Raw genomic sequence first — 18348 nt, forward strand, 5'->3', positions numbered from 1 at the left:
CTCTGTTCCTCAGTGCTGGGCTGTTTGAAACGTGTGAGGGGAGAGCAAAGATGAGGGAAGTTGTTACTGTATAAATCTCAGTCACTGACGAGGTTTCAGCTCTCAAGGATACACTCCAGTAGCAGGGAAGTGTCAGAAAGCAGCGTTTGCCGGCGCTGTGTTTAGACTGACTGTGGTTTGGGTTGGCGCGGGGCCAGGCGGCCGGCTGCCAGGCTCTCCTGGTGCGAGGAAACCACACATGTCGGGGCTGCAAGGGGCTGAAGCGTGCCCTTTGTCCTCTCCTGGAGCAGGAGCTGCTTGACAAGGCAGCCTCTCCAATGACAGTAATTCATTAGAATATTAAGTGTCTTCTGGTTCAGATTACATTAAAAAGAAAAAAGAAAAAAGCTCTCAGTTTTAGATATTTGTTGCATTAGTAACTATTGATACACCCAAAAGCCAAGTCAGTGTCCCAAACAATCTACTCTCAGAAAACTCCATCTGTGGGCATAACTACTTGGAAAGATTATATTGCAGAATCTGAGGCTCTATATTCATGCTTGTGGGACAGTAATCAAATAAACATCCAAAGCATTGTGTTATGTTCCCCTCTTGAATGTATACGTAGATCATTTAATGACTTCCTTTTTGCAACCTAATTATTTACCTAAATTAGTTAACTTAAATATATTAAGTTAGGGCTTTATTTCCTGGTGTATATATGTATATTTTTCTCCTGGTGCAATAAATCAGTTGTTCTTCTGGAGTTCCAATTTCTTGAATCACTGTAGGTTTTATTCAATTTATTGTGTAATTGGTTGAAAACTTCCTTAGCTGGTAGCTTAAAAAAATCCACCCAGTTTCTAATGCTTGCAAACCTTATTATGAAACAGCAGTAGCAACTGTAGTATAACAGAAAAGTACCACAGAATGAGAAAAATGCAGAAAACTAAAACAGCAGCAATCTACAAATAAATAAGGGGAAAATGTCTTTTTTTTTATTTATTGGGGATATAATTTCTATGAACTAGTTCCAAATAGAAGCCTATAGTCTCTTTTGCAGAAGTATCATTATCTGTGCCATAGTCTTTTCTTGAAAGAACTGAGATGCCTTACAAATATTGCAAGCTTTTTATATAGTGTAAAATAAATAAAAGAAGCTTCCTCCTGTGTTTACCAGAACCCAGGAAATGAAGACAACTATGCCATAAATAAAAGACGTATGGTGTAAAACAAATCAAAATAGAATTTTTTACGAGCACAAGAGAATGGAAACCTGGGAAAGAATTTGCTAATAATCCTAAACTCTGGGATACAGCTGAAAATATTATTTTGGTGAATGCAGTTTTCATGTGAGTTTGTCTAAAACCTTTGTTATTTTACTCTTTGTTATTTTACTTCTTAATAAAATAAATAAAGAAGAAATACAAAACATAACAAAGTGGGCAAACACATTAACTAGATGCAGAGAAATTCTGCATGTTTCTGTAACTCCCATGCTTGCTACCAGTGCAAGCAGGGTTATATGTCAGCACTATTATCGCTGTGTAATCTGCAGCAAGACCCCACCCATCTCTGCAGGAATAGGAATGCTATCAAGGCCTGACAAGCTTTTGAAAAGCTGCCAACCTGCAGGAGCTGTCAGTGCTAGAAGACTCAGCCACATGTGGGCCAAATAGATAAACATGTCAGTTTTTTTTTCATCTGCTCCAATGTGTATTGGCACTGGGTCACAAATTGTCGCTTGGAGCATCCTCAGTTTGTGTTTGTTGTTGGGCTTTTTTTTTTTTCTTTTTCTTTTTGTCATTGCCAGGTGCAGCTGTCTTGCATCTTATCCTTCAATCTTCTTTTCTATTGATTTTATCTGTGTCCAGTTCACAGTAAAGAATAAATATGCATATATGTATATACGTATCAGATGGCTAAACACTTACAAAATATTTGCAAAGCAGTTATTTGCATTTCTACAGCTCTCTGCTTATTAACTGCAAAAATGGGATTGTGTGTCAATGCTATTATCACTGTGTGATATCTGCAGCGTGACCCACCTATCTCTGCAATTGGATGGGTATGTATGAAAAAGCGTATGCATATATGTATAAAACAACATCCTCAAGATACCTTCATTGTTCTGGGAAACTTGTCAGTCTATAGAAGTGTCTAAGTTATGAATGAAACCAACGGGAATTTAGCCAGCATTGAATTAAGACTTGGTTGTGCCATCATACAGGAGTCTTGATTAAGTTAATATCAGCCCAGTGGCAGGGGAGAATGATGGCTATAAATCTGTTTTGGAGAACACTGTTCTTAGTTTTCCCAAGAAAAGAATCAGGAAGATGCTGAAATCTGACAGGGGCATGATCTGACTCTTCACGCATAAGGAATTAGTTATCAGGACTTAAAGGCATAATTATTGACTTACTTTTGTTTCAGAAGTAAGTTTTCTGGGTGTTGCAGTTCATAAGGCACTCATTTTCGCTTGTTAGTTTCCCACCCTTCCAAAACTCATACAGGAAGAATTTTGCCTATCACTTGCAGTGAAACAAGACTGTTGCTACTGGATATATGTGTAGTTTAGTGTCCTGTCTCTAAAAGCTGTCAGCAATGGCTACAGAAGGAAGTGTGTAAGAAAGAGCTATGACAGTGTCTCTCAGGTCAGGGACATCCAGAGATAGAGGTGATGGCTGTGCTTGCTATCCCCTGGATTTCCCCTGTCATTGATCTATATAAATGTTGCTCTGAAGATCTGCAGACCTTTAGAGTCTGTAACATTGTTTAACAGGCTTAAATTTAGGGATCTGTGTATACAAGGAAGCTTTCAACCAGTGTTTACAGATGCAGAACAACAATCTATGGGCAAAACGTGGAGAAAGCAGTATGTGACCAGGTGGACAGTGATCCTAGGTGGAAGAGAGTGTCTCTGTTATTTCCTTTTGCATTGTTGCTGTGAATTGTGTTTCCATAAACATCCCCACTTGTTTTTATATTTTACACCTGTATTTTGGCATAAAGAACAGCCAATATCCTGCTCTCTGAAAACCCATACTGGGCTTTGACTTTTTCAGAGGTAGGATTTATCTTTAGTCTGAAGGGATAAACATGGTCAGAAAAAATGCCATTTACCCTAAAAGTCCTGTTGTATGGTTTCCTTCTAGGAGAAACAGATGATAGGCTGTGCTTATACTGTGGAAAATGAAGTGCAAAAGCACTGAAGCCTTTCAAGATTTAATCCAGTGTAAATGAATTCAGCTTTTGGTCTGTTTTCTTTATGTTTTCACACCTGCTTAATGTACACCTGAAAATGCACTTCTCAGAAAGCCCATGGATGTTGAAAGCCTTGGCTACTCCTGCAGTTGTGTTTGGAGTTGAAGAAAAGCCCTGCGACAAGTTTAGATCTCTCTTTCTCTCAGGCAGATGCGATGTAAGCTTGTTTGGTTCAAGCATTTCTCTTTAACAGCCACTTGCCAAATTTAAGCTCTCCTAAGTCTGTGAGTGTGTTATCCAAATGCACAACTGTTTTCTTCTGACTTCCAAGGGCATTAAATTCAGCTTGATAAAATAAGGAATAATATACCTTGACACTTGTGTTTCCCACAGTGCTGTAAATCAATCTGGATTGATCTTTATATCCTCTCTTCTCCCTGTTCCATATCAAATCTTTCAGGGATCTGATTTTCTGTTACTATAAAATAATTGGAGTTGGAAATTTCTGTCAAATGTCTCCCTGGAGGTATATCTCAGCTGTGGGAATTAGCGTGTCGGATGTAGGAATACCTGTTGAAAGAAGGAAGGTTTGTGGTAGTTATTAAAGTAACAGAGATTTAAGAACACTAGCCTGGCTTTTAGGAGTCTCTAAGTAGTCCATGGAGTTAGCTAACCTTTGATAAAACTGTTAAAAAGAAAGGTGAAAAATTTAGTTCTAGAGACAGTCTGTTTGGGTTTCAAATACAGGGAAAAATTCAGATAAGGAACTTAGATATCTGAACTTCCTTTGTTTACTCATGACTTTAAAATGTTGAATTCCAGAGTATGGCAAGTACAGTAGGAACCAGTTACAAGAAGTTCTTAGGGTAACCTTCCTCTTCAGAGTTGTGTATGAGAACAATCTCCGCAGTTTCCCAAGTTGTGGACTTCCCATACCAAATAGATGAGTGCAACAGATGTGAGGTATTTAGAGACCAACTGGTACACTTGCATAGTATGCTAAAAGCTCATTTTCCCATTAATTAGAACGCTCTTTGTTTTCAGCAAAATAATACTAAAAAGGCATGAAATTCTTTCCCGTGTTCCTTGGGAAATTCAATAAACTTCTAGCAGTGATGTGACCTTGAGTCAGTATACAGAAGCAACAAATGTTCTGATTCCTAGAGAGTGGTCTTTGAACACCTACTGTTGAGGTATTGGGCTGTGATATTTATGATAGTGTCATACAAAACACAGTGACAGTCTTTTCACTGGATCATTGTCATATCATTCTCAGTGCTCCTTGATCTTCCTAGTTTTTTTAACATTTTCCTTTTTTCAGCCATTGATTAATTTCTTAGGCAGTGGAACATAAAGGAGAGAAAATTGCAAGTGCCATTGTTCTCATTTTACTGGTGAGAAAATTGAAATCTGAGTGTTAAAATTGGTAGGGCAGCAGCATAGCTGGGGTTGTACTGTCTCTTGGTTTACTTCAACATTTTTTGATACGGTTGCTCTCTTTACAGCATCTGGTTTATGATTGCATTACACTAAGTAAGGAAACCAATCTTGTTGTATTTATTTATTTTTATTGTGCAGAGAAGTAGTCTCATGGAAGAAAATTTCTCAGGGGGAGCACATTTCATATGCCAGTGTGATGATAAGCTTACAGATCTATCTGCCTTTGTTCTTTGAGTCCTTCATTTGGAACTGTCATATAGAAAATACATTAATATTACTGAGCTTGAGCATCTGAGTTATGTTATGCATGACTCCCAAAGTCTTAATGAGACATTTGGATGCAGGGATGCTATAATTTTATTCCATGCCTTCTTCTCTAAAGCATCAGTACAACAAAAAGTAGTACATAGAATAAAGCAAGGGAAGGAAGCAGGCTTTCTCTGTTTGTATCAAGCAGCTGCTTAAAATCAATGCATTTTCCTCTAAGTGCTTCGACCCATTTCTTAGTCCTTCAAAACAGAGAGGAAGTAGTGGCTTTCTTCACAGGGATCAAATTCAGTGAGTGCGTGTTACAAGACACAGCAGTCAGCTGATGTGTTTCACTCCAGATAGGGATGCATCCTGCTGGTGCTACCTGTACCACTAACAAAACACTTTGGGGTTTTCTTGTACCAGAGACTGCTGATAGAGAAGTGCTGACGCACGTGTGCGATGTCAAGCACACGAGAGGTTCCAGTGAAACCTCCAGGGCTGCTGAAAGCCATCGACCTCAATGAAACACTCAAGTGCTCATTGCTGGCATGATTATCTCGGGGACATAGGAACGGGAGGAATCATGTTAGTCAATTGGTCTCACTGTCACAAACAAATAGCTCATGCTGCAGGTATTCCTTTAATAACCCCATCCAATCCTGCTATAAAAAGTGTTGTGGAATGCTTCATGCAACTTCTGTAGAAAGGTCTTTAATCCCAGAATCTCATTTCTTTGGTCTTTCAGATTTTTTTCTTAATCTATGATCTATTTTTATTTACAACCAGTTTACACTAATTTCATCTTACTGTCTATAATTCTTGTCATCAAAATCCTTTTATTCCTCCCGTGGATTATTACCCGTCTTTGTTTGTATTAGTGATGCTTCCCAGCTTTGTGTCATCTCCAGATTTTGTTGCAGTGCTGTTTTGTTTTTATTTTTCTTTTTGTAAAGACTACTGAAGAGTATGTGAAATAAAATGAACTCTGCCAATATTTGTTTAAGAATTCCATGAATAGTTTCCTGCCACAGGCTCCATACCTATCAGATCATTTTTTAATTAAAAAAGTATAAATTTTCCCAGCTGAACTATGATTAATTCAGCTAATTAGAAATTGATATTTCTGTGTTGCACCTTACAAAATACTTTACTGGAGCTCTGATGAGTTCTTCTACAGTAATGTGTAGTTCAACTGTCTTTTTAAAGAAAGGCATAACATTAGCCAGGAACAATAACTCTTCACCAAGTTATATTGAGTGTGATATATTTTGGATATTCATTAGAAACTTAAGTTATCCCTTTCCTATAGAACTGCTCTGAAACCTTTCAAAAAGGTGAAAGAAGGCAAATAGGTCTGTAATTTTCTTAGAAATGTTTAATTTCTTCTGTTTTTTGTTTGTTTATTTGTTATGTGTGTTTGTGTGTGTGCGCGCGCTGATAATATGTATTATCTTCCAGTGTTTTGGAAAAGCCCTGCATCATGCTAGATTTAGTAGCTTCATTAGAAATGATTCTTGGATAACCTCCAATTTAATACAGCATTTTTATTTTTAATCAGAATTAAGCATTCTGTCTTTGAGCCATCACTTCACCAAAGAGTTTATAGACTGTTCTACTCTACAAACAGAAGTGGATTGAGAAAGAGATAAAGAAAGATAAGGGAAATATTAACTCTTAACCAGTATTGTTAATTCATGACAGATGGCAGCTGAAATGAAACGGGTAGAACTGTACATATAATGGTAATATAGCATCTATCTAACAATTTATATACATTAAGCATCTGTATTTTTAAAAATTCGTTTTTTCTCTTTATTCTTGCAGTAAAAATGCTTGTTTAGAGGAAGGAAAAATGTTGCTTACTTTTAGAACTTACTGCACCTCTGATCTGAAAAGGATTTTTGTGGTTTCTAATGTTTTGTTTTAATCAGAAATCAATTTCCAGCTACCCTTTAATGTGATACCTTATCTGTCCTACACTTCTGCATTACTTAATTTTGTATTCCTGGGAGGATTTCTTTCATTCTGCCAAGAGAAAATTTAGCTTGCACTTATTAGGAGATTTTAATTTCTTCTCTGTTGCTAAATTTAAGAAAATATTTATACAATTATTTAGAAGTAATGGTAAGGTTTATTTTTTTTAATTGGTCCATAAAAGATACAATTGGGAAATCATGACAGTAGCCCTAATCTTGGAATTTTGATATGGGTATTTTGCAAGGATAATAAACTGAAGCTTAAGAGAAGAAAATGATCCTGTTTAAGTATATTGTTGATGAATTTCAACTAGTTACATTCTTCTCTTAAGCTGAGCAATTACACATAGCTATTCTAAGATTTATCTAGACATTTCAAATGCGGATCATTATATATATATATATATATAATTTGTACTGTTTTAAACCTGAAGTTATACAGTGTCTTGATATGCACTTATTGTATTATGCACTTGTCTTGATCTGTTACAGTTTAGAAATGACTATTTCTGGGAACCTTTCAATTCTCAGATGAAAAGCAAATAAATATCACTGTAATTCCTTTGTGTAGTATTGCATGTTGATTTTAAAGTTAGTTGGATCGCTTAGCCATGCTTTCCATTGACTAATGTGGTTTTGCATAATGCTACACACTGTGTCTGTTGAGTGGCCAGAATGAGAATCAAATGACTTTTCTGTCATAATTGACAATGGTCTTCAGTCACAAAGGCAGGAGGTGTATCTCATCCTGAATTGCACAACCTACATGACAAACGCAATGACCAATGAAGGAATCTCAACAAGAGTTGAAGGTGGTGTCCGTTAATATATATGATACCTTCAAATAGCTGCTTTCCAATATAACTAGGTCTCCCAAAGCAAATGTCTAGTACTGCTGTGTTGTTGGAGCGTAGAGGCAGGTATTTTCAAAAAGCTGCTGAGGGAGATCTTGTCTACATAACCAGACAACTAAACATTGCCAAAACCAAAATAAAAGATTCCTCAAAGACCCTTTTCTGTAATAACCTTTTCTGTTGTGGATAGGAGTTGTGTGGGCAGAACTGGGTATGAAGTTTCTGTGCAAGACAATTGAGGATCAGATCTCAGTTTAAGACTACCTAGACATTTGGACATCCCTGATCTTATATTCCTCTATTGGTTTATTTTTCATCATTCTTTCTTCAGCAGCACCTCTTAAGCATCGAGCTCTCCTTCTGCTTAACACAGTGACACTTGAGGCAGACCAGTGCTGCAAGGCAAAGCTGTACCACTCTGCCCAGGCAGGGACCAGTTGAGTTCACTAGCACTAGCTTCAGCTCTTCCCAATGGATTTGCCAAGTTCCCAGTACTTCCTGCTCTACTTTCTGGAGTTGTAGACTGTGTAATCCAAAGATACCACTGCAGCTGATTTCCAGTTGTGTTTTCATACCTGGATTCTATAATGACATCACTCTGAAAAAATGTTCTGGGAAAATGAAGTTGTGTTCCAGTGTTGAGATGTTGTTGTACTGCCTTATCATTAACTTTAACTGTTTACAGCAATATTTACTTAAGCTTTATATAACTTAAGGTACATTATCTTTATTATTAGCTTCTAATCACAAAGGCACCTGTGAATTCACTAGAAAGAAAGAAAACCGATTTCCTTGCAGAAAACCACATCCATTTTCATTTCATGAAAAGAGAAGAGAAAGGAATGAAATAAGAGTGCTCTAATATTGAGAACACTCTGTATCTGGGGTTGTGACAACACCATTGGACATAGGACACTCTTTAGCATTCCATCCTAGGGTGTGAACCCATGTAAGGGGCAAGGCACATCTTAAAAGGTGCCAACAGCTGGGTGAACCTAAGGGAATGTTATAGATACTACTTTCTCTTGCATGTTTTTGAGTTATACATCTTTACTGAAAGACAATTTTTAATGCTTTTTATCTTTAATCATTGTTTTTAATCTTATCTGTAATCTCTAAGCTTTATTCATATGGCATTATTTAAAGTTTTAGAAAGTGTTTGTAGGCTTAAGAGTAAAAAGAAATCTCTAACTACTAGTAATCTGCATATTAGTTTCTGGAACTTGAAACAATTTCCTAACCAATATTTGATCAAAAAATACTGTGATTTGTTATTGTTAATCACAAGGACTGGCTGTACATTTGTTTTGTCAAAATAAGCAGGGGAGAAAAAAATAAATCTGTGCTCAGCATGATGCTTCTGGAAAAATTTATATTTAATTTATCTTTTGAATTGAATAGAATCTGAAAAATAACAATAACCATTTTTTACTGCTTAATTGAAATCAATGAACCAGAACCTTAGCAGTTTTTCTTTGACATTTTTCACTAATCATTGAGGTTACAGTAACTGACAGTGATTTGTCATCTGGCTCCATCATTTACACCAAAAACTAATTTACAGAATTGTACAGATGAAAGAAGAAAGAAAGGTGGTAATATTTTATGTTGAAAATTATGTAAGGTATATAATTTTTTTTTAAGCTTATATATTCCATTTTCAAAATCTGTATGCTATACTCAGTACACTTGGTTATTGTTGAAAAGTAATATTTTCATGTGCTATTAATTTTTTGTCATGCACTTCTTGTTCTGAGAATTTCCCTTCACCTACCTTTAGTTTTTTGAACAAAACATCTTTTCATTTGGACACTGGTAATAACAGTGAGCTGTTTTTTTAAAATTGCTTTGCCGTGTTCACTGGACCAATTTCATTACAAATTGAATTGCCTAGTTCTGCAGTAGTTCTATTTCTAGATATTTTGGCTCATCTTATCTTTAAGAAAAGCATGGTATTCATACTACTTACAAGGTGTTCTATCTGGATTAACTGAGTACTTATTAAAAGTAGATATGCACAATGAAGAAATCAACAAAGAACAAGGAGTTTGCTTTAAAGCATTGATACTTCTGGTGGAAGACTGTTTTCAAAGCCAGGTTCACTTCTACTCGTGTAAATTTCTTCAACATGTATAAGTATGTTTTAACTGCTCATGGAGGTAGTTAAACTATAAGTAGTCACAGGACTATTTATATTATTCATAATCTTTGTCTTATTTAAACTATCTTCCAGATTTACTGGCCTGCAGCAAAAGAAAAGTTGGAATTATGCAAACTAGCTGGGAAAGATGCCCATGTAAGTACAGTCTCCATATTTTTGTTACTGCTGGTAATATTGCACATCTGTATATTTGTTTCTAAATGCACTAAATCTGTTTGTAAGTTTTTGAGGTTTTGTTTTGTTTTCCTGAACTAATTGGAAAAAAAAAGGGGGGAGAGTCATTTAAAAATCATGATCTCTTTAAATGTTAATGCTTCTAGAAAAATATTCACTATTAAAAACAGCAAGTGTTTTAGCCATCCTTGTATATAATGAAGTCAACTGATAGATGAATGGACGTTCTTCTGACTTTTACTGTGGGAAATATTTTTCTTGTGGAAATCCTTTCCTTCTCATTGAACTGCTCTTTTCTTGGAAATTATCCTGAATGTAACTCCATTATAATTGATTAACGAAACAGAGTAGCAACGGACATTACAAATTAACTTAATTTGCAGACAACTGAGGTTAAGGTTAAAATAAAATCTCAGACCTAATAGCTTTGAAACCACAAATCTTACAGAAATCTCTGAGTATATAAGGTACATGCATATATACAATAAAACTTTCATATCTTCTTTAAATGGCGCAGATTACATCGTGTCTAGAGTCCACCATAAATGTAAACATTTATTGGATGTATAATAAAATTTCTTCCTTTTCTCTCCACAAATCTTGTGTTTTCTCTTGAGCTGTCTGTTACTAAGGTAGAGCCCAGCTCAAAATACTCTCTCTCCTCTTGTCTCAGGAATTTAAACTTTTTATCCTAGCTTATTGCCACTATTATCTTTACAGCAGACAAGGGCTAAACAACACCTCTTCTGAGCACTGGGAAAGTTCTGATACTGGTCTCAATGGAGGACTTATACTGATATATTTCTGTGCCTAAACAAAAGGAAAAAGACCAGAGGAGGGAATATTTGTTTTTGGCATACATTATAACTTTCTCCTTTTTGAATCCTGCACTGCTTCTGCAGTTTGCCTCTCACTTAGGTGCAGGTTGGTAGCTTGTGTATATCCTCCTAAATACCTTGTATCTGTTTATATTTCTTCGATTTTGGGGAAGCCTACAACAGGCCTTCATAATCAAACAATGCAACACCCTTACAGCATATGGCAGCCATCTGGACTGCTTACTAGCTACAGCCAAGTCCACTTAAAGCCAGGACTAGCTTGAGCTTCCCAAAGGATTCAAATAAAAGTGACCAGCTAGATGTGGTTGGTGCAGAGAGAGGTCACTCACACAAAACATCCCGCTGGAAGTATGCTGAAGTCCTTCTGATTGCCACAGAGTTTTCTATCATGTAATCTTTGGTGTTAAAGCTTGTGCAGAACCGTCTATCAGGAGCAAAGGCAGAAGGATCTATAGGCAGACAAATTTGGTGGCTATCTGACCTCAGTTGACTAGAAATGTGTCTACAGCATGAGCTGAGCAGACGTCATCCAATCTGCTCTGTTACCACATAGCTCCTCATGGCTGTAAGCATTACAAAAGAAGGGCTTGCAAGTCTGATTGATGAGCTGCCTGATACACAGCCACTGTGAAGTTTTAACCATCACAACTTTGAACTGTTTAGTAAACAATCACTACTACAGTAGTTTTAAGTTTAAATACAAGGATCCTAAGGCTAAAACGTAGCACAAGACTGTGAAAGTGAAAAATAAACATGAAAATTAACATTTCTCTCTTTTCTCTTCGCAACAGACAGAATGTGCCAATTTTATTAGGGTCCTTCAGCCCTACAACCGAACACATGTTTATGTCTGTGGCACAGGAGCATTTCACCCCCTCTGTGGATACATTGAACTTGGCACTCACAAAGAGGTAATTTAATTTTCTCACTACTCTAATACGTCAAGGAGTAACCTTTGTCTAGCATTCATTATAGATTGGGAAATACCATGCAAGTGTGTAAAAAATGAACTGACAGCAGCTTGCGTAAATAACAGAGTAAATGGTGGATTTTGAAGGTCAGACAGGAACTCGTGTTCTCACATTCGATATGTGCATATCGCTTTTGAACAAAGCACTTTCCTTGGTAAGGCTTAATACACAGAGTTCTTCAGAATGACACTTCCACATGATTAAGTAAGTGAGGAGCACATTTAACCCAGATGTCCTTCTTTCTTGTAAGTCATTTCCGCATATACTTTCTGCTTACATACACACACAGAGTTCAAGATGACATTAGTTGTTCTATCTTCTAATGTACACATATCTCCTGCTCCTCAGGGATGGCTTCCTATTCCTTGTGCACAAGAGTAATTCAGAGTTTGTAAATGGTCTCTAAGTCTAAGCTGAAGGGCGGCATCTCAGGCCTTTGCAGATGGTTTGCAGCTCTGTCGCTAAGTGCTGGGTGTCCTCGGTCACTAGTGTTGAATTCCTGCACTGAAGTTAGCAGCTGATTGGACTTCATTTGCTGGTGACAAAGAAATCTCCATCCTAAGTGGTAAATGTTTGAGATGTAACCTCCACAACAGAAACATTTTGGTGTTGTGTCAAGCAGCCACTTAGTACACAAGTCTCTTTTTAACTCCTATACGTATAACACTTTAGTTATATTTATAACATTGGCTCTGCTCTTAGACAGTGTCTGATGACCTGTCTGGTTATTTGCCTGTAGTGCAGGCTTCCTGCACTGCTGTAGAAATAGCTTTCCCTTTTCTTTGGATCTAGGTGAAATTGTAGAAAATAAAAAGTGAGTTGTAACAATATGTTATTAAATGCAGTAAGCTCAAGTATGTATGTATTGGATTTATGCTGATGGACAAAATCGATGGCAAATGCTTTACAGAAAAGAAAAAAAAAAAGGGGGGAGGGAGGGGGTGGAGGCAGGGGAGAGGGAGAGAGTAAAGGTTTTATTATTTATTTATTTATTGTCCTATGTGGGACCGTGGCTGACCAGAGGATGCTAAAGTTACAGAGCTGCCTGAAATATGCATGATGGTACTCTTTCCCTAATAAGCTGTTAATTCTCCTGGTACTGTTTGGAACAGGCTGTATAGTTGGGCTTGCAAAGAAACAACTTAGTCTTCTTTGCTGCATTTCTTTGATTACTCCAGTTGAAACAACTGAAGCTTTACATCTCTTGCATCATTCTGATTCCTCAGCTCGAATGATTATGTCCACAGCTGAACTGAGCAGAACAACTCTCAGCAAGAGTGTAAGGTTCTGGTTTACCTCTCGGTCATTAGTGAGCTGTCTTATTCACTGTCCCATTGTAACTTCATTATGATGGTTGTTGGTTGTTCTCATCAGACATTATAAAATTATGGATTTGGCCTGATTGTTCAGTCTGGCGGTCAGTCTAGACAAGGGGGTTTGTCTCAATTAGGTATGACCAATTACCTTATGAGAGGAAATGAAAGAAGAAACCTTATATTGTATTTCCTAATCCCCTGTCTCCCAGTTCTGCCTGTTCTGCACTCAGTGGTTGCTCAGCTGCAGCAGTGAGCTGTTCAGCGTTCATCACTACTTACAACTTTCCTGCTGATACGTCTCTTCTGCAACATCCTACTGAAACAGTGACTTTGAATGGCATCAGATATGTTTTCCCTTTCCTCCTAGGATTCCAAACAGCAATATAGCCACTGCCTGTCCAGATAAATGTGACATAGCAGGAGAGTCCTTAGTCCACTGTTCTTGAAACACATTGACTTGAATTTGACAGGCAGCTGGAGAAGTCTCCTCGTTGTAGGAACTGAAGCCAGAAATCCTGTGTGGAAATTCAAAGCTCTCCTGTTGCAGATCTGTTATTTTAGATATTTTTAAGCTCTGATTTGTAAGAATGGATAATGAATGTTTGATAATTAGTAGCCTCTCTAGGAAGCTGTGGGATGCTTGGGAGAGCCAGAGCCTGAGATAGTCTCACAGGGCTTTGAAAGCAGGCAGCACCCTGCTGACCTCTGGAAGCTGCTGGAGGATCTGCCCAGTGCCCTGCTGGTTGCTGCCAATGCTGCAGAAGCAGACAGGAAAGGAGTGTGGATCAGGTGACTCAAAACCACAGCACACACTGCTTTTGAAGCCATACAAATCCTTTACAGGATCACACAATTAAAGGGGATTAAAGTCCTAGCCTCGCTAGTGCTGAAGTCACTGCCAAAACTTCTCTTGGCTGATGAAGAAGAGGCTTGGCCCATCCAGTGCTCTTAGCCACAGGTCTCCAAGGGACGCTCTTTTCTTTGAAATCTTTGTCCAGACTGAAAGCAAGAGGTTAACTGCGTGAATACGTGGTTGTGTCCATTAATTTGTGTGGTTGAAGTCTGGAGTGTTTGATAGTGATCTACAGAGTCCTCAGTCTCTTGAGTATTCCTGGACATAGGAACAAGCTTCTTGGCATGTGTTATACCACAAAGGTTCTCTGAGCAGATCAGGGCTGCATTTCTTAGAAGAAATGAGAATGGGACAATAATATTCTATTGTCAGAAAAACAATGCTCAGTTTTTAATTTAGTGTTGTCCTTGATGAATGCATTTAAGTAGCCTGATAATTTGGTTTACCTGATATCTCAGATGTTTGAGAGGATAACAATAGTTCTTGTCTAACTATTAAATTCTGCTTTATAGCAGCGAGAATTGCTGCAGGAAATTGAATTTATCTCCACTGATTGGAATTGATTTTTTTCCCTCTTAAGCAAGAACCTTAATTATTCAGTATTCCGGCCTCTTGTCTTCTGAGCCTATGGGGTTTAGAAGACATCTCGATGAAATAGCAATGTTTGGTTATTTATAGTCTGATGTATGCTTAGCATAAATTGAATAAATGTGTTGTGAAGTCTAATTCTATGTGAATCTCTTTGGGCATATTTAGCTGTCATTTGCACTCTTCAGTTCTCTTGCAAGTTGAAGTTATAGAAACAATTCACTATAGAAACAAAGTCACTTCACCCTCTTTTACATAATGTTTTAAATCATAGATATTTCTTTTTAACTAACTTCAAAAGCTGTGCCTCTGCAGTAAACATTAAACCCATAATGATTTGATGCCTGAGTGCCAGTGGGATTCTGAATGCCACTTTCCATGGGAGAGTACATTAACAACACCTCAGCAGGAAGTCTCCCTTCTCTAATAGCAACATTCTTAAAATAATCTCTCTGTACCTACTAAGACTTTACTCATTCTAATAACCAGTTTGTCTTCAGAAGGATACACTGTGGGTTTCAGTTACGTGTGCTTTTAGAAAAATGATGAAAGGAATATGTGAAAATGTCCACTTGGGCTGTTCCAAACTAGTAAAACTTCAAAGCAGTGCTTACAAAAATTGAATCAAAAAATGCAAAATTGACCGCTGAAATCATAAGGAATGACTTTTAAGTAATTTATTTCCTTTATCTTCCTCTGTACCCTTGTTCCGTCACCCAAGCATTGATGGCTGTATTTGGGAACTACAAGGAGGGATTTATTCTAATATCTCTTGTATCATTAGCCTTGTTAAAATAACAAAAGAGAGCATGTGCTGCTCCTATTTAAAGGGGCTGAACTGTGCCTGCCATGAACATTATTCAGCAGTCCCTGGAGAAATTTAGGAGTCAGCCAGAATCCCTTCAGGGTCTCCTGTTGCAACATAGTCTATCAGCACTTTCCTAGATAGATACTAGTGCCTTTTAAGCACAATTCAGCCTCTACTTTGAATTGAAATGAACAGTGCATCTTTTTTTCTTCCTGAAAATCATTATATTTTTTCAAGATTTATTCTTCACTGTAGAGTAAGCAAGATACGTAAAAATGATGAGTGAAAAAAAAAAAAAATCCAGATGTAAAACAGAAGTATGAACTGTAAACATCAACTCTAAGATGACAGCTGTGTGATATGATACACCTTCACTTAATCTGTTAGCAAAGCAGTTTGTCTGAGTGTTTTTCTCTGCAGCCACACCAGGATAATGAATATGTATTTATTCTCAGGAAACAATATTCAGGCTGGATACTCAGAACTTGGAGTCGGGCAGGTTGAAATGTCCTTTCGATCCTCAGCAGCCATTTGCATCAGTGATGGCAGGTAAGAAACCATCAGAGCAGTTACAGGGGTCAGAGGCTCAGCAGATGTCACCAGCAGAGCTGCTCTGACACCGCTTATGCTTCTGATGCTGGTTTGTGTGCTGGGACTTGGGGGAACCCTTTAGTCTGCTGACACCAAAAGTTGGAAACACATCAACAAAAGCAGAGAAACCTGAGTGAAGTGACTGTGAAGTCTCTGCCAGCTGAGCAGGGTTTCATCCTCAACCAGTCATTTCTCCTTTAGCAACAAAAAAAGACAAACCAACACATGGACAGACAAAGTTTCAAGTGCTTCTAGGGCTCTTTCTGCAATTATCAATATGTTCTGCCCTTTGAAGTCTGCTGACATCTGCTATTTCCATAAATACATTTTTGAGGCTTCTATTTACTTGAGTAGCCACTTCTGAAGCTGGAAGCCTAGGAACAAGATAGCGCAATCTGCCTGCTGTGTGCATCGCAGCACTGTGTGGTCTGACATTTGGTATGGAGGAATGTCAGCTTGACCTCCGGATTTCAAACCACTATAAGAGACACTTTTGTCATGGTTTGGTTCATAGCTTCGGACAATTTTCATTTAACTTGTCCATCAAGCCTATGAATACAAGATAAGAGTGAAGCACCATGACGTTTTCATTTACAACCAAAGAGCAGTGGTGACAATGCTTTGAAGTATTGGTCACTGTGTTATAAAAAGAATATGACTAATGTTCAGTCTTTCTTCTCTGATAATAAGATAGATGATTTGCGATTGTGACCCAACAGACGGGGCAGGACTTCCTTTATTAAAAACAATAGATTAAAGTCAGTGCTTATTCTTTTCAGGGACCCCTAGTACTACTTAATGACTGTGAAGTCTATTTTTAAAATGGAATTCTAGAAACTTTATTCTTTTCTTTTTTTTTTTTTTTTTTTTTTTTGTCTTAATGCAGTGTAGCTCTGTGATTTATTATAATGTTGGCTAATTCTAGTAGCACACTAGTGCACTGACTTCTCTATTAAGTCTTGCGAGCTGAAGAAGCTGCTGTGCTTTGCTAACTAAAACATAATCTTCAGTATGTAAGAATTTTCAAGCTAGATAAAATTGGTAATTGGGTTGTTTTAGCATCCCTTCCTGCGCTATGCCTGATATCAAGTGCTTCACTATACTGTACAAGGAGCATTGTAAAGAGTTACAGGCCTGACCAGAGAATGTGTTCTTGACCTATCTTTGGATGATTACTTTATTTCCTAAAGTGCTAGGAGAGCAGTGTAACTCATGGATAAGATACTGCACTGGGACTCAGGGGAGCTCAGTTCCCATCTCCGTACTGGCAAGAGGAATAGCTTTCTTAGTGTTTCTCTCCACCTGCTTTTATTTATCTGCAAAATAGCAGTAAATATTATTTGCATCCTTCAGAAAGCATTTGTAATCAGGTATAAATATGAGCTTAATATTGTCTTATATTTCCATTCCTGTAAGTGGTTAAATGCAAGTGTTTTCATTCGTTGTAGAAATATCTAATCTGTCTTTGAATTCTACACAGCATTTTACTCCATGTAAAATACAATACTATATTATATGCCATTGGAAAACCCAGGCTTTCTAACTGAAAAATCACCTGTTTGTCATCCATCTTCTGTTACAAACTGCCACTCACCAAAACCATTCTGGTAATAACTGGAACATGGACTGGGAGATATCAAAAGCGATGAGAAGTGCTGAAAGCGCCTTGTCAGCAGAGCCTGGGCAAGGATGGGCATTTTCTGTTAGTCCTTTGGATTTATCGATCACTGAGTGCCTGTCAGTTAGCAAACACCAATTACTCTGCCCATTCTTCACTATGACAAATACTGTTCTGAACGCACTGTTGTTCCTTTACAAAGGCGACATGCTGTCTGAAAGATGTGCTTTCCAGTACTGTCATGGAAATAATACATAAGTAACAGTAATAATGAAGCAAAAAGAAAGCTGACGGATCTTTTTTTGTGGGTCAGTGGTTGTGGTTTTTTTTGTTTTTTTTTTGCTTAGTTTTGTTTTCTTTTTGTCTTATTTTTTAAGCGTGTTTACATCTTTTGCAAATGAAACCACACCATATTTATGATTTATATTGAATGGTATTTATTTGGAGTTCACTCTCAACAAAGGGCTTCTCACTGAAATATCTTGTGAAATGTTTCCACTCACAACATCAGAAAATCTAGAAAAGTATTTTTATGTATCATGACAGAATTTTATATGATTATTATTTATAAATGTGAACCTTCTTTATTTTTTCAAACTGAAGAAATTTCTTCTTGCAAGCCATTAAAAAAAAAAACAAAGCTCCCCTACCTGATAAATCTTGTTATTTTTACAGAAAAAGAAAAAAAGAGAATTGTTGCAAAATGCACAATACAGTTAATTTC

The 18348-nt window shown here is 37.3% G+C and overlaps 1 protein-coding gene across 3 annotated transcripts in view; it reads left to right on the plus strand.

The window, feature by feature from the left end:
- SEMA3D (semaphorin 3D) overlaps positions 1–18348 on the plus strand; it is a 144076-nt gene that overhangs the window by 61629 nt on the left and 64099 nt on the right. For all 3 annotated transcript variants that reach the window (XM_048958908.1, XM_048958899.1, XM_048958914.1), the window contains exons 4-6: positions 9939–10001; positions 11671–11790; positions 15871–15964. In XM_048958908.1, the coding sequence (XP_048814865.1) occupies positions 9939–10001; positions 11671–11790; positions 15871–15964 (277 nt within the window). The remainder of the gene's footprint in view (positions 1–9938; positions 10002–11670; positions 11791–15870; positions 15965–18348) is intronic.

The sequence above is a fragment of the Lagopus muta genome, chromosome 1 (genome assembly GCF_023343835.1).
Source record: "Lagopus muta isolate bLagMut1 chromosome 1, bLagMut1 primary, whole genome shotgun sequence".
NCBI lineage: Eukaryota > Metazoa > Chordata > Aves > Galliformes > Phasianidae > Lagopus > Lagopus muta.